The sequence below is a fragment of the Tachyglossus aculeatus genome, chromosome 19 (assembly GCF_015852505.1).
Source record: "Tachyglossus aculeatus isolate mTacAcu1 chromosome 19, mTacAcu1.pri, whole genome shotgun sequence".
NCBI classification, from domain to species: domain Eukaryota; kingdom Metazoa; phylum Chordata; class Mammalia; order Monotremata; family Tachyglossidae; genus Tachyglossus; species Tachyglossus aculeatus.
The window spans coordinates 28,452,379-28,476,294 of NC_052084.1; the positions used below are offsets into that span (position 1 = coordinate 28,452,379).

Consider the following 23,916-nt stretch of genomic DNA (forward strand, 5'->3'; position numbering starts at 1 on the left):
ACCAGGGCTACCCTCTGCTTATCTTGTAAATCTGTTCAGAAGGAAGCCCTCACGTTGACTTTGTCTTTCAGTCTGCAGAGATGCCAAGGCTGACATTGTGTTTCTGACTGACGCTTCCTGGAGTATTGGTGATGACAATTTCAACAAGGTGGTGAAATTTATTTTCAACACAGTGGGGGCCTTTGACCTAATCAATCCTGCTGGAATTCAGGTGAGCTTATAACCCTAAGGTGGATCTTTGCTCCGGTACACGAGGGTTTTATAGTGCTATAAGCACAAATTAATTTGCCCTTGAAAAATGAGTCTCATCTTTCTCTTTTACATTGTTCCCTTAAAAGATCATCATCATCAATCGTATTTATTGAGCGCTTACTGTGTGCAGAGCACTGTACTAAGCGCTTGGGAAGTACAAGTTGGCAACATATAGAGACAGTCCCTACCCAACAGTGAGCTCACAGTCTAAAAGGGGGCTCACAGTCTAAAAGGGGGCTCACATTCTAAAAGGGGATGAATCTCTACATTTTAGTAGGCAACTTGGTAAGCAGGCAGCATGTTTTTTCTCATGTGTGTACCAAGAATGGCTTCCAAGTGGGTTTTTTTTTCCTTGACTATCCCGGCTACTACTCACTATTGTTTTTTCCAAGTCCTTATCTTCTTCTCCTACTCTTACTCTTCTCCTCACTCTTCCTGCCTCCTCAACCTGCATACATTCTTTCCTACACATTTTGTTCTTTGGATTTCCACTAATGGGTCTCCTGAAAGCCGACAAGATGACTGAAGCATCTCCATTACTGGAAAATCCTCCTGACTCTGGTGGGCAGCTAGTGAGGGAGAAGACGCAAACAGGCTTAGAGCTCAGCAGCGGTGTGGCCTAGTGGAAAGAGCCCGGGCCTGGGAATCAGAAGGATCTGCGTTCTAATCCCGGCTCTGCCACTTTTCTGCTGTGTGAACTTGGGCAAATCACTTCACTTCTCTGCGCCTCAATTTCCTCCTCTGTAAAACATGGATTAAGACTGTAAACCCTATGTGGGGCAGGGGCTGTGTCTAACTCGAAAAGCAGCGTGGCTTATTGGAAAGAGCCCAGGCTTGGGAGTCAGAGGTCATGGGTTCTAATCCTGGCTCCACCGCTTGTCAGCTATGTGACTTTGGGTAAGTCACGTCACTTCTCTGGGCCTTGGTTACCTCATCTGTAAAATGGGGATGAAGACTGTGAGCCTCACATGGCACAACCTGATTACCTTCTATCTATCCCAGTGCTTAGAACAGTACTTGGCACATAGTAAGCATTTAACAAATGCCAGTATTATTATTATTATTATTATTAACCCGAATATCTTGTATATCTACCCCAGGACTTAGAACAGTGCCTGGCACATAGCAAGCATTTAACACATACCACAATTATTATTATTATTATTGTATTTGTTAAGTGCTTACTATGTACCAAGCACTATTCTAAATGCTGGCAGGGGCGGATACAAGGTGATCAGGTTGTCCCACGTGGGGCTCACAGGCTTCATCCCCATTTTCCAGATGAGGGAACTGAGGCACAGAGAAGTGAAATGACTTGCCCAAAGTCACCCAGTTGACAAGTGGTAGAGCTGGGATTAGAACCCACAACCTCCGACTTCCAAAGCCGGTCTCTTGCCACTGAGCCATGCGGCTTCACAGCTTAGTTGGAAATCCTGTGTTGAATAGTGGATGAGCCTGTTACTGAATGAGGGGGGATTGCAAGTGTCATGTACTTATTTCATTACAGAGTTGATTATTATTTCCTCAAAGGCAATTTTTCATTTTCTCAACTTGGCGATTTCCCCTTAAGCTGCACAAGCCACCTCTTGTGGGTGGGAGGTCAGTTCACAGTGATACTCTCTCATCTTCTCCTTCATGCCCTAGAATCAATTGATCAGTGGCATTTATTGAGGGCTTACTATGTGCAGAGCACTGTACTAAGAGCTTGAGAGAGTACACTGCAACAGAATTAGCAGACACATTCCCTGCCCACGATGAGTTTACAGTCTAGAAGGGACACAGGCCTAGTGCATTATTTGTTTTTACCTCATAAAACTGGAAAAAGTTCCATTATTTCCTTCCACCCCCTCCTCACTGAATTCCCTTCTCAGTTTTGGCATCCTGTTTTGTTTCTGGATATTTTTTCTTCCTTCTCCCTAAATAGCAGTCATTAGAAAAATAAAGAACTTGGAGAAGACCCAGTAATATTTTCCCAGCTGTATTAGTGACCAAATTAGTATGATCTTGAACTATGATGAGTGACACGAAATCCAGAACAATAAGCCATTGGGGAAAAGATTAAGGTCATAATTTAATTATAGTGTGCCCCATTGCCCGCTAAGCCATTCATTGAAGCTTTTTGAATAAATCACGGCCTTTTCAAGGGAGTGTTTCCACTGTCCTCCTTGCTAGAATGGTGTGGCTAAGAATAGCTCATATTTGGATTGGTATTTGGATGGTAGAATACAGAATGAAGTTATTAGGGTCACATTTAGGCTCTGGTATGTAAAAGGTTTGGAAATTCTTCAGGCCAAAATTATTCTTGGTCTGCCTCTCCCCATACCCCCTTGTTGCCCCCTCACCCATAATTTTGCCTGTGTCTGTCCATGCCTAGGCTTACCGCCATGGACATGAGTGATTAAAGGAAAGTGATTAAAAGTGGAAGTGAGACTTAGTGGATAGAACTCCGGCCTGGGAGTCTGAAGGATGGGGGCTCTGATCCTGGCTTGTCTGCTGTGTGGCCTTGGGCAACTCCCTTAACTTCTCTGGGCCTCAGTTACCTCATCTGTAAAATGGGGATAGGAGTGTGAGCCCCATGTGGGAAAGGGACTGTGTCCAACCTGAACAACTTGTATCTACCCTAGTACTTAGAGCGGAGCTTGGCACATAGTAAATGCTTAAGAGAAGCAGCGTGGCTTAGTGGAAAGAGCCCGGGCTTGGGAGTCAGAGGTCATGGGTTCTAATCCTGGCTCCACCACTTGTCAGCTGTGTGACTTTGGGCAAGTCACTTAACTTCTCTGTGCTTCAGTTACCTCATCTGTCAAACGGGGATTAAGACTGTGAGCCCCACGTGGGACAATCTGATTACCTTGTATCTACCCCAGTGCTTAGAACAGTGCTTGGCACATAGTAAGCGCTTAACAAATACCATTATTATTATTAAGTACAATTATTATGATTATGATTATTACCATGACTCAGACTTGGTCAGGGGGTAACAAGTGGAAGGATGCTGTTTTGCTGAATCTTCAGTGCCTTCCAACGCCTACGTATCTCAAAGGGTCCTGGGCAGATTCAAAGCGAGGAAGAATGTTTAACCTTGCAACGCTTTCTTCTCTTTCAGGTTTCCTTTGTGCAGTACAGCGACGAGGCAAAATCGGAATTTAAACTCAACACCTACGCTGATAAGGCCCAAGCTCTTGGTGCCTTGCAGAATATCAGATACCGAGGAGGGAACACGCGAACAGGTATCTTCTGTACCTTCAAAATACATGCTCTTTAGAAAGTTGTCACTCATCAAATAGCCTCAGGACGGAGAAACTGCATACCTGAAGCCAAGTGCTTAAAAATGCCATTATTATTATTATTATTATTATTATTATTATTATTATTATTGTTATTATTATGTGGGACAGGGACTGCATCCAATCCAATTTGCTTATAGCCACCCCAGTGCTTAGTAAGGTGCCTGGCACATAGTAAGTACTCAACAAATACCATAATCGTCACCATCATCTCAACTCCCGGTGTTCCATACTTTAAGCCCTATTCCCGGGAATGGAAAAAACTTGAATTGTCAACACTTGGTTTTCCAGCCTAAGGTCTGGCATTCTGTTTTCAGGAAAAGCCCTTACGTTTATCAAAGAGAAGGTGTTGACTTGGGAGAGTGGCATGAGGAAAGCTGTCCCCAAGGTCCTGGTTGTGGTTACAGATGGCCGCTCTCAGGACGAAGTCAGGAAAGCCTCTCTGGTCATCCAACAGTCGGGTAAGCAAACGCTTCAGCTTGGCTTGATTTAAACCTCTAACCGCTTCCTTAAATACTTCAAACACTCAAGTAAGCATTGCCACTTGTTGTAATTCCCTGTACACACTTTAGTCTGTATGATGAATATTTATGGTTGAATTATTTCATAACTTATGGAAGATGCTTAACGTTACACTGAATTGCCATAGATTCAAGAGTTGATACGTCAGCCCATTCAGTTGTGAGCTCCTTGAGGACAGGGCGGCTTTTATTTCTTTTGTAATATGCCCAAGGACCCAGAGCAGTGCACTGCACACAGTAGCTACTCAGTACATACTGTTGGTATTTTCACTGTTAGTTAGAAATGTCAATTTATGTAAAAGGTTAAGGCTGCCATATATGGTTCTAACCATTTTCTAAGAAAGAGAATACTTTCCTCTCTCAGTGGAACTATGCGAGGTTGAGTTTGTGGAGCCAGTGCTCAGAATATCTTTGTTTCCCACGCCCATGGTCTGGTCTGGGACCCAGTCCTCTAAGGGCTGAGCCAAAGAGCTCTAGAGACAGTTCTAGGGCAGGCCGTGCCAGTGATGCCAAAATGGGATTGTTCTTTACGAGGAATTGATCATCTGCATATAAGAGCAGTGACTGCCAGAATTTTGCTTGTGATTACGGGTGAGTCAGAGGATTATCTTCAAAATGCTCAAGGAGTCTGTTTCTCAAATCTCCACGTAGCTATAAACCCTGCACTTCCTCCCAAAGGTGCTGAACTCCATGCCGTCCTTTGAACACATTTCTGCCCTCCAATTCTGGAATATGGATTGGGAAGTTCCATTTTACACATTTGAGGATTATCCCTGATGTTCCTTCACCATCCCACAATCATTTTCTTCACGCTTTCCAAATGTCAGTCAGTCAGTCGTATTCACTGAGCCCCTACTATGTGCAGAGCACTGTACTAAGTGCTTGGGAGAGTACAATATAACAATCTGATGGACACACCCTGCCCCCAATAAGCTTACAGTATAGACTTGATTTGGCTTTGAGGAAGAAAGCTTGTTAGCTCAAACGCAGTAGTGAAGAGAGTCAGGGAGATTGTTCTCTGCTGGGAGCCACTAAACCCAATATGTTTGACCCCATGTGAACCCTGAATGCCATCATGGTGACTCACTGAGCCAGAGTTTGATCTGACAATAGCCACCTGGAATGAGTCAAAGGCTGGTTTGGCCTCCAAGAACCCTAGGGCCTTATTCTTCTCCCTAGAGGCTATCTTTCCCATCCCCTTTTGCCAACCTCTAATCTAACTGGAAGGAGGTGATTTCAGAAGTTAAGACGAAACGGATGGCTGGAAAAGGTGGCTAATGACAAAGCCAGGATATCCCAGAGGGGAATCCAGAACACCTGACAGCTGACCATCAAATTCTGGAAAGTGACACATCTGAAGAAGCTTCCCAGCTTTGTGAAAACATGCATCCCTCTCAGAGCAAGAAATCCCACTGACATCTTCCAGTGGATCCGTGAATGGGTGACTCTAAGGAATATTATCTAGCATGTATGTATTAGACCTAGCCAATTCTAGTCAATACCACCAAGACTGGATTGATGATCTTCAATCGCCTCTGAGGTCAGCATCAAATTTTATGCTCACGGAACCTTTCAGTGAAGATATACCAACATTTAAGAGATCCTGGCTCTATTGACAACCACCAGAGCAAACATTTCTATGCATCTCTGGAGATTCTAATAGTATTTCGTATGTACTAGCACAATACAGCATTCGGCTATCTTGGCAGCAAGCCTTCCAATAACACACAACAAAGAATCTGACCACAGAATCAAGAAGACCACCACATTCTTTGGAACTCTATCCAACAGTCACATGGCAACAGGAGAGCGTCATATAAATCGGAGAGCCACAAGACAGAGAATATCCAATGTAAGCCAACCATAGGCAAAACATTTGACTTCTTGCACAGTTTCATCAAAGTCACTTATAAGCCCCCTGCAGTAGCAACTGGAAAGAAAGTAGGATCTCAGTAGATTTCTGGAATGGAATGGCTTCATTGTTCATTGCAGCTCAGTTTTGGAGGACGGGATTGGAGAGCAAAATGAACGATAACGAGGGGCAGTATGGAGAACTAGCCCTGCTGATGTGCCTGTGGACAGAGAACTGGTTGGGAAATCAACAGACCTGTGTCGTAGAACGGCTTCTACCTGTACCTGGCTAACATCTATTTTGGGATGTGATGTTACCCAAAACCTCACACTCAGGAAGAGAAAGAAGAACCCAGAAGATGAACCCCCAACTGACCCTCCTTGGGGACTTTCAGTGGACAAGCTGTTAGTACCTTCTATTCATTCAGTCATTTTTATTGAGCACTTACTGTGTGAAGAGCACTGTACTAAGCAGTTGGGAGAGTACAATATAATAATGAACAGATACAGTCCCTGCCCACAATGAGCCTACAGTCTAAAGAATCTAGGGAAGGATTTGGAAGGGTTTGTGAGGAGCGGAGTGGGAGTCAGAAGACCTGGGTTCTAATCCCAGCTCTGCCACATGTCGGCTCTGTGACCTAGGCCAAGTCACTTTACTTCTCTATGCCTTAGTTTCCACTTCTATAAAATGAGGATTGAGGCTGTGAGCTCCGCATGGGACATCGACTATGTCCAACCTGATCAGCTTGTGTCTATCATGGTGTTTAGTACAGTGTTTGGTTCTTAGTAAGTACTTAACAAATACCATAAAAAAGAGGGCTAGATAATTGTGAGAAAGACCTCATTTGGAGGCAAGGAGGTTGGAGCCTTGTCTCTGTGAGCTTCCTACAGCTGGTTCTGGAAAATAGTTGGTAGGCTACTCCCTGAATGATTCCCTTACCTTCGGAGAGGTGCCTGGGAATGAGGTTGACTTGGTGGCAGTCACAGGGGTCCAAAGACTTAGGGTGCATATGGAGAGATTCCCAAAATCCAGCCGACCTGGGAAAGGTATAGCCTGTTCTCCCACCCTCCCTGGACTGTGACTTCTTCGTGGGACAGGGACTGTATCCAATCTATGTAGAGGGTATCTACCCCAGAGTTTGGTAGAGTGCTTGGGACATGGTAAGTGCTTAACAAATACCACGACTATTGTTATTAGTAATCGGAATAGTAGTAGTATTAAAGCCTTGAAAAAATTAGCTCCTTGAGAGAGTGAGTGCAGAGAAAAAAGTTTAGGAGGTTCAGAACTGCCTTTCAGGGCATTCATGGTTATGAAATGGAAAGGCATTAAGTGGAGACAGTGAACAAGATTAAGAAGTGGCTCTGCCTCTTGCCTGCTGTGTGACCTTGGATAAGTCACTTAACTTCTCTATGCGTCAGTTACCTCATCTGCAAAATGGAGATTAAAACCATAAGCCTGATTTGGGACATGAACTGAGTCCAACCTGATTATCTTGTATCTACCCTACTGCTTAGTACAGTGGCAGTCATACAATAAGCACATAACAAAAAGACATAACTGTCAAGTTTTAGGACCTAGCAGAGGCTATAGGGAGTCCTGGGTGTTCCTAAAGTGACCTCTGTGGTTATTTTGGCTGGTATTTGAGGCAGAGGGTCACTGGAAATTGACATGCATATGAATAAATTCAGACGTTCTACAACTGCTATGTGTGACACAGAGAGACTCCAGGACCACTCTTGGCAATCGGGAGAGAGAATGAGGCTCCTAAAGGAGCTGGGAGAGAAGCTGGGATTAATTTAGGGGGAAAGAAAGGGTGGTTGGCACAACAACCCCCCAACCCCCCAATCTGAGATCAGTGCAGACTACACAGGGGAATAGGGAGGGTAGATCCGTTGTAGAAAGAATTGCTTCTCTTGCCCAAAGTGGTTTTGTAATTTCAGTTTAGGAAAACTAATCCATCAAATGCTAGAAGCAGAAAAATCTGGAACAGGTGCATATTTCTCATTAGATCATGCCATTTCAAGAGAAATAATTTACAGAGTGGCCTAAAAACAAAGGAATTACAATGAGTTTTCATGAGTGGGCTCTTACTGGAATTGGTCAATGACGGCTGAACATCATGTATTAATTCATTCAATCGTATTTATTGAGCGCTCACTGTGTGCAGAGCACTGTACTAAGTGCTTGGGAAGTAGAAATCGGCAACATATAGAGACGGTCCCTACCCAACAAGGGGCTCACAGTCTAGAATTCCTGAGTGGATGCCTTCTTCTTGCAGGTTTCAGCATCTTTGTGGTTGGTGTCGCTGATGTGGATTACAATGAACTTGCAAACATTGCCAGCAAGCCAAGCGAACGCCATGTCTTCATCGTCGATGACTTTGAATCTTTTGAGAAGATCGAAGATAACCTAATCACCTTTGTCTGTGAAACTGCCACTTCGAGTAAGTAACCAGTTAGCAGAGTTCTGCTCACTGCTGTGAATTTAAGTTGCAGGACCATTTATGAGACGTAAAATTCCCTCTAGAAAGACACCTTAATAGTGCAGTATTTATAGTTCATTCTTGGATCCAAAGAGTTCTAAAAAAGTCCGTATTGGAGCTGATGAATGCGCTATCTATCCTATTGAGATTAGGCTGAGCCTGTTGCTATCCAAATGGCTAATTTTAGCCTTGAAGATGCAATGATCCTTTTATGGTAAAAAAAAAAAAAATGTATTTTTGTACATCCTTGACTCACAGGCCCAAATCCTGGGTTTCATGTGAAGTCTTGTCCTGTATTTGGATGTCTATCTGGGGGCAGAGAACTTTTCACAATGTGACAAAGCTGTACTGTTTGCCCCATTAGACTGGCTATTTCCTTGGGCTGCAGATGAGCACGGAATAACACGAGTTACACATAAGAGGGCTCATTCCTATGTACTTTTAGGAATTGAAGCCTTTAAGAAATCATGTTTCACTCAGAGGGGTGAACGCTGAGGATCTCACAGGAGTAGGGTGGTCTAGTGGAAAGAGCACAGGTTGGGAGTCAGAGGACCTGGGTTATAATACCGGCTTTGCCACCCGCCTGCTGTGAACATTTCCGTGCGTCAGTTACCTCTGTTGTAAAATGAAGACTAAATCCTATTCCCTCCTACTTAAAGTGTGAGCCACATGTGGGACAGGGACTGTGTACAACCTGAATAACCCCTATCTACCCCAGGGCTTAGTACCATGCTTGACACATAGTAAGTCTTTAAGTACCAGAACTATTATTTTTATAAAGGCAATAGTCCAATCATTGACATTAAATGCTAATAAGAGCATACTTTCTTTCATTTCAGGCTGCCCTCTCATTTATCTGGATGGTTACACATCACCAGGTAAAAATTACATCGTCATTATATTATTTGATATTATTGATATTATTAAAGGGTTATTTTGGAGGGGAAAGAGGTATTTTTTCTTGCATTTACTAATTGTTTTTCTTATCCTATAAAGGCTTCAAGATGCTGGAAGCCTATAACTTAACAGAGAAGAACTTTGCTTCTGTACAGGGAGTATCAATGGAATCTGGTTCTTTCCCCAGTTATCCAGCTTATAGGCTCCAGAAAAATGCCTTTGTGAATCAACCTACATCGTAAGTTTGGGGACCAAAGTTTTTCCTTAATACTTTATTTAGCTTCTTGGAGGAAAGGGGAAATGTACCATAAGTATAAGGGTAAACACCTGTTTTAGGAGTCTGTGGATACTCACTCTGAGTTAAGGTTTGCAAATCTACACAATCAGTGGTATCTTTTGAACATCCACTATATGCAGAGGACTGTTTCAGGTACAATGTGAAGTTCTAGAAAGAAAAATAAGGCATTGGCTGAGCCTAGTTGACAAAGGCTTTCATGGTATCTGCATGTATCTTAATAGTCCTTAAGACCCCTCATACCTTGAAGTTGATCAGAGTTTTTTCATTATTTTTTTAAATAGTATTTGCTAAGTGCTTACTATGTGCTAGGCACTGTTCCAAGCGCTGATTAGAACATTGTGTCTTGAACAAGTTTGGTAGGATTCAAAAGTGTCAAGTGAAAGTTAGAGGTCTCTTTTTTCTATGAGATTGCCTTCTCATGCTCCCGAAAGTAGGCTGTGACCCCATGTGGAACAGGAGCTATGTCTGACCTGATTAACTTGTATCTACCCCAGCGCTTAATACAATACTTGGCACAAAATAAGCACTTAACAATTGGAGTCAGAGGTCAAGGGTTCTTATCCCAGTTCCACCACTCATCTGAAATGTGACCTTGGGCAAGTCACTTAACTTCTCAGAACCTCAGGTTCCTCATTGGCATAATGGGGATTAATACCCCATTTCTCCCTCCTTTTCTGCCTCCTACTTCCAAGTGGGACAGAGACTGTGTCTGACCTGATAATCATCTATCTGCCCAGTGCTTGGCCCGTAGTAAGTGCTTAACAAATACCACAATCATTAATTATTATTACCCTTCTTAGTCCACCATCCTCTTGACTGTCAGCTGTCCAAGAACTGCTGTGTCTCTGTGGCTTGTCTTTTTTTAAAAAAATGGTATTTGTTAAGTGCTTACTATGTTCCAGGCACTGTACCAAGCGCTGGGGTAGATACAAGCTAATCAGGTTGGACACAGTCCATGTCTCTTGAGAGGCTCACAATCTTAATCCCCATTTTATAGATGAGGTGACTGAGGTCCAGAGAATTGAAGTGACCTGTCCAAGGTCATGCAACAGAAAAGTGGCTGAGTCAGGATTAGAACCCAGATCCTTCTGACTTCCAAACCTGTGCTTTTAACCTCTAGGCCACGTTGCTTCTCGAGTTCTTTGCTCCCTGGACTCAAGCAACTTCCTCGGAGCAAGCAGCTCAAGGTTGCCGTAGAGGCAGGGCCCAGACCTGGGAGACGTATATATCATATCTATCTATAGTGGGGATTGAGTCGATGGCAGAATTCCTAGAATGAGGCCAGGGGTGGGATCACTGGCTTCAGATCCCAACAAAGTAGTTCTTAACTGCATGGTCCAGTCTCCTCTAGCATCAGATTGGCCTTATCTCTGCCATCAAGATGCCTGCAAGTTAATGGGGAAATTTACAAGCCAATTGGCAATGCTGTGTTTGAATTTCACATGATCTGTGATCCAGAAACTAGGCCCCGACCACTGAAAGATTGTAGCAGGTTAAGGGAATCTGAATTGTGCAAAAAAAGCCTGGCAAAAATACCAAAGGGTCTATTGTTTTGAGGCAGGTTCTCCATCATAGACAGCTGGCATTCCAGAGTGAGGGGGCTGAAGAGAGAACTGTAAAGCCCAATTACATATCTGATGTGTGTTTTTGCTGATAACCAAACCAGTCGCTGCATGCTTTATGAAACAACAAAAAACAGATGATTTCTCCGGGTAGAAGAGAGGGTCTCTCCTCCTCCATATCCTGACTCTTGTAGCAATTCCTATCAGTAGAATTTATCTCTCCTAAAGGCATTCCAGCTCTGTGCCTCAGTGATGTCATCTGTAAAATGGGGATTAAGACTGTGAGCCCCACGTGGGACAACCTGATTACCTTGTATCTACCCTGGCACTTAGAACAGTGCTCAGCACATAGTAAGCGCTTAACAAATGCCATCGTTATTATTATTACTATTATTACCATCTGCCTCTTCCAAATAGATATGCACATCTTAGACATTCAAGCAGTTATATCATTTTGATCAGTTTCGATTAGTCTTTCAAGCTTTCTCATTCAAGTTTTCTTCTAAAACCATCTTGTCCTTTTCTGTTTCCTTCTTCCAAGTCTATGCCCTTATTTTTTCAATTGAACTGGGTTGTTCACTCATCTTTCTGTCTTGTTTTCCTCATGCTGGGTGTTTTCATCTGAGTGTATTATGGCTTAGCGGATAAACCATGGGAATGGGAGTCAGGAGGCCTGGGTTCTAGTCCCGGCTGTCTCACTGCCCTGTTGTGTGACCTTGGGCAAGTCACTTAATATCTCTGGGCCTCAGTTTCCTCTCCTGTAAAATGGGGTTAAAATATCTGTTTTCATTCCCAAATTAGGCTATGAGCCCTAATTGGGACAGACCCTGTGTTTGCCTTTATACTGATTCTAGAGTTCAATGTAGTGCTTGGCAAACAGTGAGCACTCAACAAATTCCCAAATTATTATCATTATTATTACTAGAGCAGTCCTAAGTGTGTTTTGTATCCTGTCATTCCACCTCTGCAGTTGTCTTCTTGTTCAGTGTAGGTTGCTCAAGTATACTGCTGATTCATTCATTCACTCATTCATTCATTCAGTGCATTTACTGAACACTTACTGTGTGCAAAGCACTGTGCTAAGCACTTGGGAGAGTACAGTATAACCATAAACAGATACATTCCCTTCCCACAACCATCTTACAGTCTAGAGGGGGAGACAGACATTAATAGTGTGAATAAATAAATAAATAAATACTGATGTTCTGAATAGATCATACGCAATGCTTCCTTTCAGTTTCTTTGTCCCTCCTGATTTTACTTACTAATGCAGAATGATTGTATCCATTGTATGCAGAATGATTGTATCCATTGTTACAGAGACAGATTTTCCCAAACACAGCACTTTTTGTGGACTCCAACTCCACATCTCTCCACTGTTTCCTCATTTCCATTCTCCTTTTAATGTCAGGTTTTCTTATTTGATCCACTTCAGCTTAATTCTGGTTCCCCTCAGCCACATGATCTGGCCTATTGTTGCTACCCATCAAATTGCATATGTGATGAATTAATTTCAGCTGCTTGGCATGCCGGAGTGGTTTTGTTTAAGACCGGTTCATCCACTTTCAGGAGTTTTTTTTCTGCATGTCCCCCTTGTTTATTTCAACCCCTATTTGGTCTCTAAGGAATCTGTGAGAGTGACAAAACTGTAGTTTTCACTTAAATTCTTCAGCTCCTTTAGTCAGGGTGTGAGGTTTTCATGGTCAGCCAGATATCTTTCCCTTAATTCATTATTTGCTAATATACCATTATCCTGAAATCTCTAGGTAGGTCAGAATTACCCTTTCCAGGATTTGATAGATTAAACCTTAGGCAGTAAAAGCAACTCAGTGTATTGCACTTATTGAGTGCTTATCTCCAACACTTTTTAGGGATGGGATTTTTTTGTTATTTAGTAGACTTGCAAATTGTCCCAGCCCAACGCTTTCCTTAATGTATAAATCCTTAGGTGATCTAGCTGCTTTAAAGATTTTTATATTGTTTTGTTCCTTATTCACTAGCTATACTATGATTTCAGTTCAGTCTTGGTACTTTGATGTGTACCCTTCTGGAAAAGAAGTACTTATCTCTGCATGTTTTATTTAATAGTAACAGTTATTATTAGACATTTATTCAGTGCTTACCGTGTATGAAGCATTGTACTAAACGCCGAAGTGTATATAAGAGATTCAGGTCAGAAACAGTCTCTATCCCACATGGGGTTGAGGAAACTGAGGCCTAGAAAGGTAAGTGACTTGTCCAAGGTCACACAATAAGTATGTGGCAGAGCTGGGATTAAAATCCAGGTCCTCTGACTCTTAGGCCTGTGCTATTTTCACTAGGCTGCAATTAATTGATAAATAACTATGTTCTTGAGAGGATCTCTGGTTTTATCCCTGTGCTGGTTTTCCATAGCACTTTCTGCCTCTGGAACATTTTCTTTCTTAAAAGTGTAATAATACTAATAATGATGATAATGTGGTATTTGTTTAGCTCTTACTTTGTCAAATGCTGTGCCAAGCATTGGGGTATGTACAATACAATCAAGTATAATAAACTAAATAAATAAACCTGCAAATACCGAAGACCATTCTTGGCCCTTAAGATGGACAAAGAGAGGTATTCTTTCCTTGCTTCTTTCATTCTCAGTTTTCATACCATCAAAGCTCAACCTGAAGCCAGGGTTATAATCCACCATGCTCTGATGAGATCGTGCAGGATGGATCACTCAATTAATCAGTGACATTTACTGAACATTTTATGTGGGCAGAGCACTATAGTAACCACTTGGAAGAATACAGTAAAGTAGATAGACATATTCCTACCCTTAAGGACCTTATAGTCTAGAGGATGGATGTGTGAAGAGAAGTGCAACATTAGTACTCTAAATTATTACCTTCCTTTCCTACTTAGTGATTTTTCTATTTGGGCTCCTCCGACAGACCAGGATTTTGTTTTTTTTCAGTGTTTCGTCATCCCAACAGCTAATAGCTGTGGTTGTCTAGATCTCTTTTGGAGTGACATGCTGTGGTTACTATCTGCTGGACATGAGCAAAGCAATTTGTTGGTTAGCAGAGAATTTGATTATTTGACTCAGTGCAAGCCTGCCCTTGAGTAAGATAACTAAAAACAGGTTTCTCCTTTATTCAAATCAAAAGTTTCTCTTGTTGAAAAAATGTACTTTCAGCAAGTGGAGGGGAATGCAAAACACTCAGAAATACGTTTTCAGAATCGTGAGATGTGTCATCTTCCGGCTAGAGGATGGATCTCTTGACCCAGATAAAATAAAAAATAAAATAAAAAGGAATAAAAAAAGTTGGGTCTGGTTATGATTATGGCATGCTCCATTAAAATACAATTTCGTTTCTGTAAGAAGTATAACTGCATCCACATAGTTCTTTAAACTCCTCTCCCTTCATCACCCATCTGCTGAGCTCAGAATTAATTGTACCCTTACCTCAAAGAAACATTAATCAGCTCTTGAGGTCTCTCTGTTTGAAACTTTTTGTTCCTCCTTTTCAGTTCCCTTCTGACTGAGCTCTTATTCATTACCTAGCACTCCAGCACTAGCAGTGCTGAAGGTGAAGATTTATGTTTCCAAAAAGCAGGGACCAAAGCAGGAGAAGAAGGGGAGGGGCCCGTATAGGACTAGGGATGCTGATTGGTGGGAAGATCTTTGGGGTACGAACTGCTATACGGGACACGTATAAGGCAAGGTTTCTGCTTCGTTTTAGGAAGGCGAAACAGGATTTTCAAGTTGAAAGGTACCCCCTTTTCTTAGGAGTAGGATTAGCTTGTATTCACCCCAGTGGTTAGTGCAGTGCCTGGCACAAAGTGTGAAGCCCCGTACAGAGGGTTTGGAAGAGCACGTTAGAAAAAAGAAGACCCAATTCGTGTCCTCAAGGAGTTTACAATCTAGTGCAGGAGACAGAGTTAGGAGGAAAAGGTGCTTGGATAGTAGAGTACGTAAATTGATAGGGACCAAAGTATTTTGAGAGGTTGAGAGGATGTAAGTGCTGGAATGGGAACTTGGAAAATGCAAAATGAGGAGAAGAAAAATGAATCAGGGAAATCCTGGGATTTTAAAGGGGCCTTGGCTCTCTTCTGTCTTTCTTACTGAACTGTCTCATCCGAATCAGATTTTTCAATTTTCTCTATGTTGTTTGATGAGCAGCACTTTGTTTCTTCATTTCCTAGAGAGCTGCACCCTAACGGGCTGCCCCCGGCCTACACAATCATACTGCTATTCCGACTTCTTCCTGAAACCCCCAGTGAGCCATTCGCTCTTTGGCAGATCATGGATAGAGACTACAAGCCTCAGGTTGGAGTGGTGGCTGATCGTAAGTAGAACTTTACATAGATATAAAACCAGAGAGAGGGTGGTGGGTTAAAATGGCTAAACCCTTGTTCCCATTTTTATCCTCCAAAACCTTCCCAGATGTCCTTGCATGGAGCATTTTTGCCTCAGTACCTAAAGGAATCACCCAATTTGATTTCACCTCAGCCAAATGCTAGAAATCTGGGCAATGGCTCTCAAGAATGTGTTTTTGCTCAGTCCTCTCTAATGAGATCAGAAAAATGCAGAAACGCTATGCTGATCACTACTGACTTTTGAGACTATGCTGCATTTTATATTGACAGCCTCCAGCAAGACATTATCATTCTTCAACAAGGACACAAGAGGCGAACTTCAGACGGTCACATTTGATACTGACGACGTGAAGATCCTGTTTTATGGAAGTTTCCACAAGGTAAATGAAAATGGGTACATGTGGCGTACTCTATCCTAGAGCCCGGGCCTGAGAGTCAGAAGGACCCGGGTTCTAATCCCAGCTCCACGATTTGTCTGCTGCGTGATCTTGGGCGAGTCACCTCGCCTCTTGGTGCTTCAGTGATGTCATCTGTAAAATGCAGAATAAGACTGTGAGCCCCATGTGGGACAGGGACCGTGCCCAACCTGATAAGGTTGTATCTAGCCCAGTGATGATGATGATGATGATGATGATGATGATGATGATGATGATGGCATTTGTTAAGCACTTACTATGTGTGAAACACTTTTCTAAGTTGGGGGGCTACAAGGTGATCAGGTTGTCCCACATGGGGCTCACAGTCTTCATCACCATTTTATAGATGAAGGAACTGAGGCACTGTACTAAACACTGGGGTAGGTGCCAGAGAATTAGATTGGACACAGTCCCTATCCCAAATAGAGCTCACAGTCTAAGCTAAGCACTCAAACAGTGCTTTGCACATAGTAAGCGCTTAACAAATGCCATCATTATTATTAGTGATTGATTTTTGTCTGCTGTGTTCTATAATATAGTGTATCTCATTTTTTTAAATTATAGCTGTTTCTGCCTTGAATATGATCAAAACTTAATTTAGTGTGTTCATAAAGAATTTAAGACACTGGGACTGGATATAAAACTCTATGAAATACTAGCCCATTTTCTCCCCAAAGAAGAAAAATGGAGATATTGCTCATGCCATAACATTTTTGATTTTTCAGGTTCATCTTGTAGTTACCTCCAAGAACGTTAAGATTTACATTGACTGCTATGAGATTGCAGAAAAAGGAATTAAGGAGGCTGGAAACATCACGACTGATGGCTATGAAATACTTGGAAAACTCATGAAAGGCGAAAGGAAAACAGCAACAGTAAGTCACTCTGAAATTTTTTTTTTTTGCTTCAAGCAAAATGAGCTTTAATATGTTACTTTTGCTTCCGAAATTGTAAAATTGGCTAAAAGGTCACTCGGTGTAACCCACTCTTCTTAGTAGTTAGATGCCCCAAACTCAAAACCGTACTTATGAATCTGAGATTAGATTGTCCTCCATACTGATTTTCAAAGGTCATAAATCAAAAAGTCATGGGGCAGTTCTACTTCCAAAATCCTAAAACCATCAGCCATTCCTTCCATGGACAATCCAGGCCAGAGCAGATGGAGATCTGCTCCCCTTCTCCTGCCCCATAGCCCCCCCACCCCACCACCACCACCCCGAGACACCTCAACATGTGCAGAAAGGAAAACTAGAGAAAATTGGAATTAACAAAAATCTGTATTAATTTGTCATATCATCTGAAACTAAATAAAGAATCTTTTGTTTTCCAACCCGATGAAACCTTTGTTCATTATCATTTTATTACATACTTTTAGGATAAAATGTGTGTGCTTATAAAGCTTCATTAGCCATTTAAAATGACTTAGACATTTTAACACATCATGTTCTCGGATGATGTGTTGAATGTTACTTCAAACAAATTGGCTCCAGCAGCCAGAAGTTAATTCCTTTCCTCTGACTTAAGGAATTCACAGCCCTGTATTCATTGGTTCCCTTGTTGCTCCTTATAATGCTGCTCTGGGCTTGTATAATTAGGTTTAACTTTGGAGGCCAGTACCAGTTTTGAATTAACTTGAACTTAAAGGGGGCAAAGGGAGATTGCAACAGGAAGTATCTTCTGAAAGAAGATAGGCTGTATAAACTTGTAAGTAAAATGAAAGGGTAAAGTGTAGCCCCAAGGAAAGAGATCAAAAGCCCTAATCTAAACAGGGGTGAAATGGCAGATTGAATTGGGGTCCTTCTTCATATATATATATATATACATACACACACACACACACACACACAAAATCTCTCTCTCTCACACACATTCACACACAAACACATGCACACATGCTTCAAAGAGGATTTAAGCGTTTTCAGGCTGGTCTCCAATGAAAGATTCCCAGGCACCCAGCAGGTATTAAAGCTCCTTTTTACACAGTGAGAAGCATTTTTCTTTGGTGGTGGGCCAGAATCAACATCTCTTTTGTTCCAGAACAGGAACAGGAGCTAAACAGGAGCATTTAGTTGTGTTTACCCCTCAGTCTCTCTCTGAAGTCCTTTCCAGTGTTTTGTCTCTTTGATGGTCAAAAAGCCTTTCCTTATGCCTCCGTTTCCATCGAAGTCCATTTCCTCTCATTTGGTCTTCATTGAACATGGAGATCAGTTTCTCAGGTCAATAAGATGGACTGGGAGTGGGTTGATACTTGCAAATTAATCTTCCTCCAAGGTTGCTTAAACAAAAATCAACTCAGTCCCATGATCCTTGGAGAACAGCAGGTCAGCTTCTCGGGGAAATCACTTGTGTGGACTGGAAGACAGTTTACGTATCCCCTCGGCTCTCTCTTTCCCAAGCGAAGCCACTCCAGTTCTTTTAATGTTTCCTCACAGGACTATTAGGGTCACGCTCTCCTTTGTGGTGCTTTCAATCCTCCACATCCTATTTAAGGTGTGGTGATCAAAACTGAACTCAGACTCAAGTAAAGTTTTTAACAAGATAAGTCCTCGTGGTCAGGGATAGCTATCTACCAACTCTGTTGCATTATATTTTCCCAAGCACTTAGTACGGTGCTTTGCACACAGTAAGAGCTCAATGAATACCTTTGATTGATCAATTTTGTGGGCAGGGAAGGTATCTATCTACCAACTAGTTTGGATTATTTTATCCCAAGGGCACAGTACAGTGCTCAGTACCCAATAAGCTCTCAATAAATACCACTGATAGATTGATCAGTACATAGCACATTGAAGAGATTCTTAACGAGTCTTGCATGTCATAATCCTAATGATTCCTCCATCATCATGTTAGACTTTTTATAATGATATAAGTCACTGATTCACATATTAGCTTGGGGCCAAGTAAATGATTAATTCTGTTATCTTAGGATCAGTTATGATTCCTGGGCTATTTTCTGTTCTACACATGGCTGGCTGGCCTTTCCTCAACCTGCATTTTGTTGTTCTTTTCCTTAAGGGAACAACATCAATCGATCAATCAATCAATTGCATGCAGAGCAGTGTACTAAGTGCTTGGGGAGCACAATACAACATAGTTGGTAGATACATTCTCTGTCCAAAAGGAGCTTACAGTCTAGAGGGGGAAAAGATATTAATAAAAGTAAATGAATTACAGATATCTACTGAAGTGCCTTGTGGCTGAGAGTAGGGTGAAAAAAGGATGCGAATAAATAAATTACGGATATCTGTCTCTATTGAAAAGCAGTGTGGCTCAGTGGAAAGAGCCCGGGCTTTGGAGTCAGAGGTCATGGGTTCAAATCCCGGCTCCACCAATTATCAGCTGTGTGACTTTGGGCAAGTCACTTAACTTCTCTGGGCCTCAGTGACCTCATCTGTAAAATGGAGATTAAGACTGTGAGCCCCCTGTGGGACAACCTGATCACCTTGTAACCTCCCCAGTGCTTAGAACAGTGCATTGCACATAGTAAGTGCTTAATAAATGCCATCATTATTTACTATTATTTATTTTATTGCAGTTCACATTGTTTTTTTAAAGCCCTTTTCCCAATTTGTCTAACGCTTTTGAACCTATTCCAGACTTCCCAAAAGTGCTTACCCTTCCCCTATTTAATTTCATCTGCATACCCGGTGATCAGGGTCACAATTCCTTTATCTATGTCACCAGCAGGGCTATTGACTACCAAACCCTTGTGGGATTTTACTTGATATTCCCGTCCCCTTGGTGTGACTCCAAATCATTCGTGACCCTTTGTTTTGCAGTTCCAAATCCAGAACTTCGACATCGTGTGTAGCCCAGTGTGGACGAGTAGAGATCGCTGCTGTGACATCCCATCTAGGGTAAGTGAAAATGAAGCAGGGGCGCGGTAGGAGCCATTCTACTCTGGTAGCAGATCCAGCTTGCGACCTGCTGACAGTAGGAAGTTTAAGAGAGGAAATAATATTGGCAGCAGCAGCCGTTTCTCCAAATGTGAAGCACAAGAATATGTAAACACTTTCACTCTTATCAGTTGTTATGGTTTCTAGTTACCCTTCCCGGATCCTCTCTCTTTCAAGCTGAGGATGCCCCAGGGGCCCTTGGAGTCCCCTGGGAGAGAGTAGGAGGCTTGCAAAGAACCACCATCTGCAGTCTCGGTTTCCCCCATCAGCCTATTTGACCAAGTCCTAATAACACTCAGCATTCCTGATAGTTATTCATTCATTCATTCATTCGTTCAATCGAATTTATTGAGAGCTTACTGTGTGCAGAGTTATGAAATGTGTGTTGATTTGGTCCAATCAGCTCCATCCCAAATAATAATAATAATTATAGTATTTGTTAAGTGCTTACTATGTGGTAGGCACTGTACTAAGCGCTGTTGACTTATGGCAGGTGGTGACCGTTTTGACTTGGAAAGGTGAGGGATGCCGAATGGGCGAGAGTCTAAGAATGTCCATGGTGTTGGGGCATTGGAAGGGTAGCATTGCACTGGAACAGGATGTATTAGGTGATTCAGTGGGAATCACTCTTCTTGAAGAAACTAACCTAAATAGGAGTGACTAGAAAAACTTGGGGGGATGGAGCCCCTAGCATTCCTGGATGTGGGGGAAAAGTGGGTCTGTGTGTGTGTGTGCATGCTTATGTGAATTTCCGGGTACATCTTTCACTATAGAAGTCTTCCCTAAAGGTCTTCGGCTTAAAAATGTCTTTGTAATATATCTTAGAGGAAACCTACAGAAAGAAGCTTAATTAGGCATTTCAAATATATTTTTTTGTTTGTCTATTTTTTTTTGTGAGGGGAGAGATTATTGGAGAATCTCATTCCCCAGTGTCGGAGACTCAGGGAGAGAGGCCAGCTTTGTGTGTGTGGGAGAGCGGAGGCGAATCGAATCTTTCTTCTTCCAAGAGCAGCTAACAATTGTTTTGAACATTTCAGAGAGATGAAGCGAAGTGTCCTGCTTTTCCAAACGCGTGTACTTGTACCCAGGACAGTGTTGGACCCCCAGGACCCCCGGGACCTGCGGTAAGAAAAAGCCATCGAGGACTTTGTGTCTCTCCTGTAGGTTTCAAACTGAATTCATATGGAGAAAGGGAGAGGATGGGAGCATTTGCAGAGTCAGCACCTTGAAAAAAAAAGAGATTTTCAAGAAAGCAACCCATTTCCTGAGCTCATTCCTGGGCTCGTCAATTTTTAAGTAGAGAATGTCCTAAGTTTCAGAGGGATTTGGGGCATACATGGGTTCAGGGAATCAGGTAGAAAACCCAAAAATAAACTTCAGGCTGGGATTTGGATACAGCCATTTATGGTAGGTCATCACATAAGAACATTCACTAGATCAGAGTTCACTTCAAATTCACTGACCATAAAATCTCATTCCTAATATGAAAAGGTCACTGGGTTTCCTTCTGGTCTTTCTTCCAGAGGGCCAGCCCAACTGCATCATAAATCATAGAGAAGCATGGGCTTGTGAGTCAGAGGATTTGGGTTCTCATCCCAGCTCTGCCACTTGTCTGCTGTGTGACCTTGGGCAAGTCATTTCAATTCTCTGTGCCTCAGTTCCTCATCTGTAAAATGGGGATTCAAATGCCAAGCAATCTGTGGCCCAGTGTGGCTTAGTGTAGCTCATAACAATAATAGTAGTAATGGCATTTATTAAGCTCTTACTGTGTGCAGCACTAGGTTAAGTGCTGGGAAAGAACACGTGGGTGAGAATTAGAGTCTCTGGTCCTCAAGGGGTTCACAGCCTAAGAATTAAAGGGAAAGGGGGCAGATACTTAAGGAAACGTTAAAAGAATACAAACACAAAAAACATAAAAAGGGCAAGGACTGGGAAAAGTGCAAAAAAAAAAAAAGCTATAGGATACTGTGGCAATCAATCAATCATATTAATTGAGCACTTACTGTGTGCAGAGCTCTAGGAGAGTACAATCTAACAGACATATTCCCCATTTACAATGAGCATACGGTTTAGAAGAGGAGACAGATGTTAATATAAATAAATTATGGACAGGTCCGTAAATTCTGTGGGATTTGGGTGGGATCAGTTAATAAAAGGAGCAAATCAGGACTAGAAGAGTAGAGTGAGGGTCATCTTACAGCTCGGAGCCTATTGCAGCATCAGTCACAGCTACAGATAGGACCTTCCCAATATTCTCCATTTTGTGCAGAAGACGGGCCCCTGCTGCTTCTCACCTTTTCAAACTCAGTTCCCCAGAGCTTCTCTTGTATCTGCTTAACCAGAGATTGAACTCAGGCCCCACTTCCCCCATATTTCCTTTTCACCTGGGGCTGGAGAGGGAACGTCGAATGATTTCGCTGAATTCCTCCTATCCCTTGATTACAAGCAGTTTTATTTTTCCTGACCAGAAATCCACATTGCAATTATGGCAGTGCACTATCAAGAAGTGAAACAGTGAACTGAAGGACTCAGCTGCTACCAATATAGTGTCAAAACGTTTGTTTCCTCGCTTTTGTGTGTCATGAAATATTTACTTCCATGTGATGGTTTTTGTTTAGAGTTTTGAAATACGAGACTGTGTCCTGAGGATACATGGCTTATTTCAGTATTATTTATATATCAAATACCATCTGTCTGCTTCCCTCTGGTTATGTACTCTAGACTCACAACAAAGTAATGCTTTACAAATCTATTTTAGGGAGGTCCTGGTTCTAAAGGTCCCAGAGGTGAAAGAGGTATCAACGGACCAATTGTGAGTATGAATCCAGATCGTGTTTACTGCGAGCATCGTATCTGTGTCAAATAATGGTGCATTTGCTTTGTCCTAACCCAAACATAATTGATAAACAAGAGTGATAAAGTCCCCGCTGTGCTGTATGATGTTGAGAAAGTCACTTAACCTATCTGGGCGTAATACCAAGCCTCTACTTTTCTCTTTGGGAAGCTGAGGAATAAAAACACACAAAATCCCCTCAACAGCAGGCTGCCAGAGCTGCTCTGTGATGAAACCCAAAGTCTGACTGTGTAGGAATGTTCTGGGGAGATGAAATTGCACAGCGACTTGATGTTACTTTCTTTCTCTCTACCTCCTTTCCAGGGACCTCCAGGTCCTCGCGGTGATTCCGGTCCTCCAGGCCCTCAGGGACCCCCAGGCCCTCAGGGGCCCAATGGCCTATCAATTCCTGGAGAACAAGTAAGTGTTCTTTGTGCCTCAGTTAACTAGGCACGCTTCCCACCCCCTACCCCGTCTAAACTGTAAGCTCACTGTGGGCAGGGAATGTGTCCATTTATCACTATATTAGACTCTCCCAAGTGCTTAGTACAGTGCTGGGCACAAGGTAAGGGCACAATAAATACGATTGAATGAAATGAATGAGCGCTACCCATCTCTGTATGCGTTGGACTTGTCTGTCAGCAAAATTTAAAACAATTTTCTCCAAGGTCTCTACATGTCTAGGCAGTGATTTAAAGACTTCTCTTCCAATACTCCAAGAAGCACCACCTGCATATGGGGTGGGCGGGGGAGGGGGGGTTGTTGCTTTTTTGTTTTTTTTTTTTACGTTTTTAGTATTTAACATTCAGTGATGAACCTGTCTTTCAATTGCCCAAATTCCCAGGGGACACCTCTCAAACTGGTCACAAGGAAAACTCTGCTTCCAAAAAACTTTACTAGAAGTCACCCAAAATCCCTGCTCCCTGCCTGAATGTATTGGTATAATGGATGTTCACAGGTTAGAAAACCCGATATGGACTTTCTTCCCCAAATTTCTCCAAACTAGGTCTATGTTGTCCTTTGGGGGGTAATTTGGAAGTTTGTGGAAGGAGGAAGAAAGGAGATCATTCAAGCCATGCCATTTATGAAATACTGTGTACAGAGCACTGTACTAAGCTCTTGGGAAAATACAGTAGAATTGCTAGACACATCCCCTGCCCACAAAGGAGCTTACGGTCTAAAAGGAAAAAGAAAGGCCTCAGGCCATAACATTTCCACTGAATGAAATTTACCATCAGCCCAGAAACTTCAGGAAATAACATGGTACTATGAA

At 42.4% G+C, this 23,916-nt stretch overlaps 1 protein-coding gene across 3 annotated transcripts in view; it reads left to right on the top strand.

Annotated features, from left to right (window-relative positions):
- The window catches only part of COL12A1 (collagen type XII alpha 1 chain), a 144,958-nt gene that overhangs the window by 98,975 nt on the left and 22,067 nt on the right, over positions 1 to 23,916 (top strand). For all 3 annotated transcript variants that reach the window (XM_038760746.1, XM_038760748.1, XM_038760747.1), the window contains 13 exons: positions 72 to 211; positions 3,356 to 3,479; positions 3,854 to 3,997; positions 8,188 to 8,352; positions 9,231 to 9,269; positions 9,388 to 9,526; positions 15,325 to 15,467; positions 15,769 to 15,878; positions 16,640 to 16,789; positions 19,694 to 19,771; positions 20,848 to 20,934; positions 22,569 to 22,622; positions 22,968 to 23,063. In XM_038760746.1, coding sequence (XP_038616674.1) covers positions 72 to 211; positions 3,356 to 3,479; positions 3,854 to 3,997; positions 8,188 to 8,352; positions 9,231 to 9,269; positions 9,388 to 9,526; positions 15,325 to 15,467; positions 15,769 to 15,878; positions 16,640 to 16,789; positions 19,694 to 19,771; positions 20,848 to 20,934; positions 22,569 to 22,622; positions 22,968 to 23,063 — 1,469 coding nt within the window. The remainder of the gene's footprint in view (positions 1 to 71; positions 212 to 3,355; positions 3,480 to 3,853; positions 3,998 to 8,187; positions 8,353 to 9,230; positions 9,270 to 9,387; positions 9,527 to 15,324; positions 15,468 to 15,768; positions 15,879 to 16,639; positions 16,790 to 19,693; positions 19,772 to 20,847; positions 20,935 to 22,568; positions 22,623 to 22,967; positions 23,064 to 23,916) is intronic.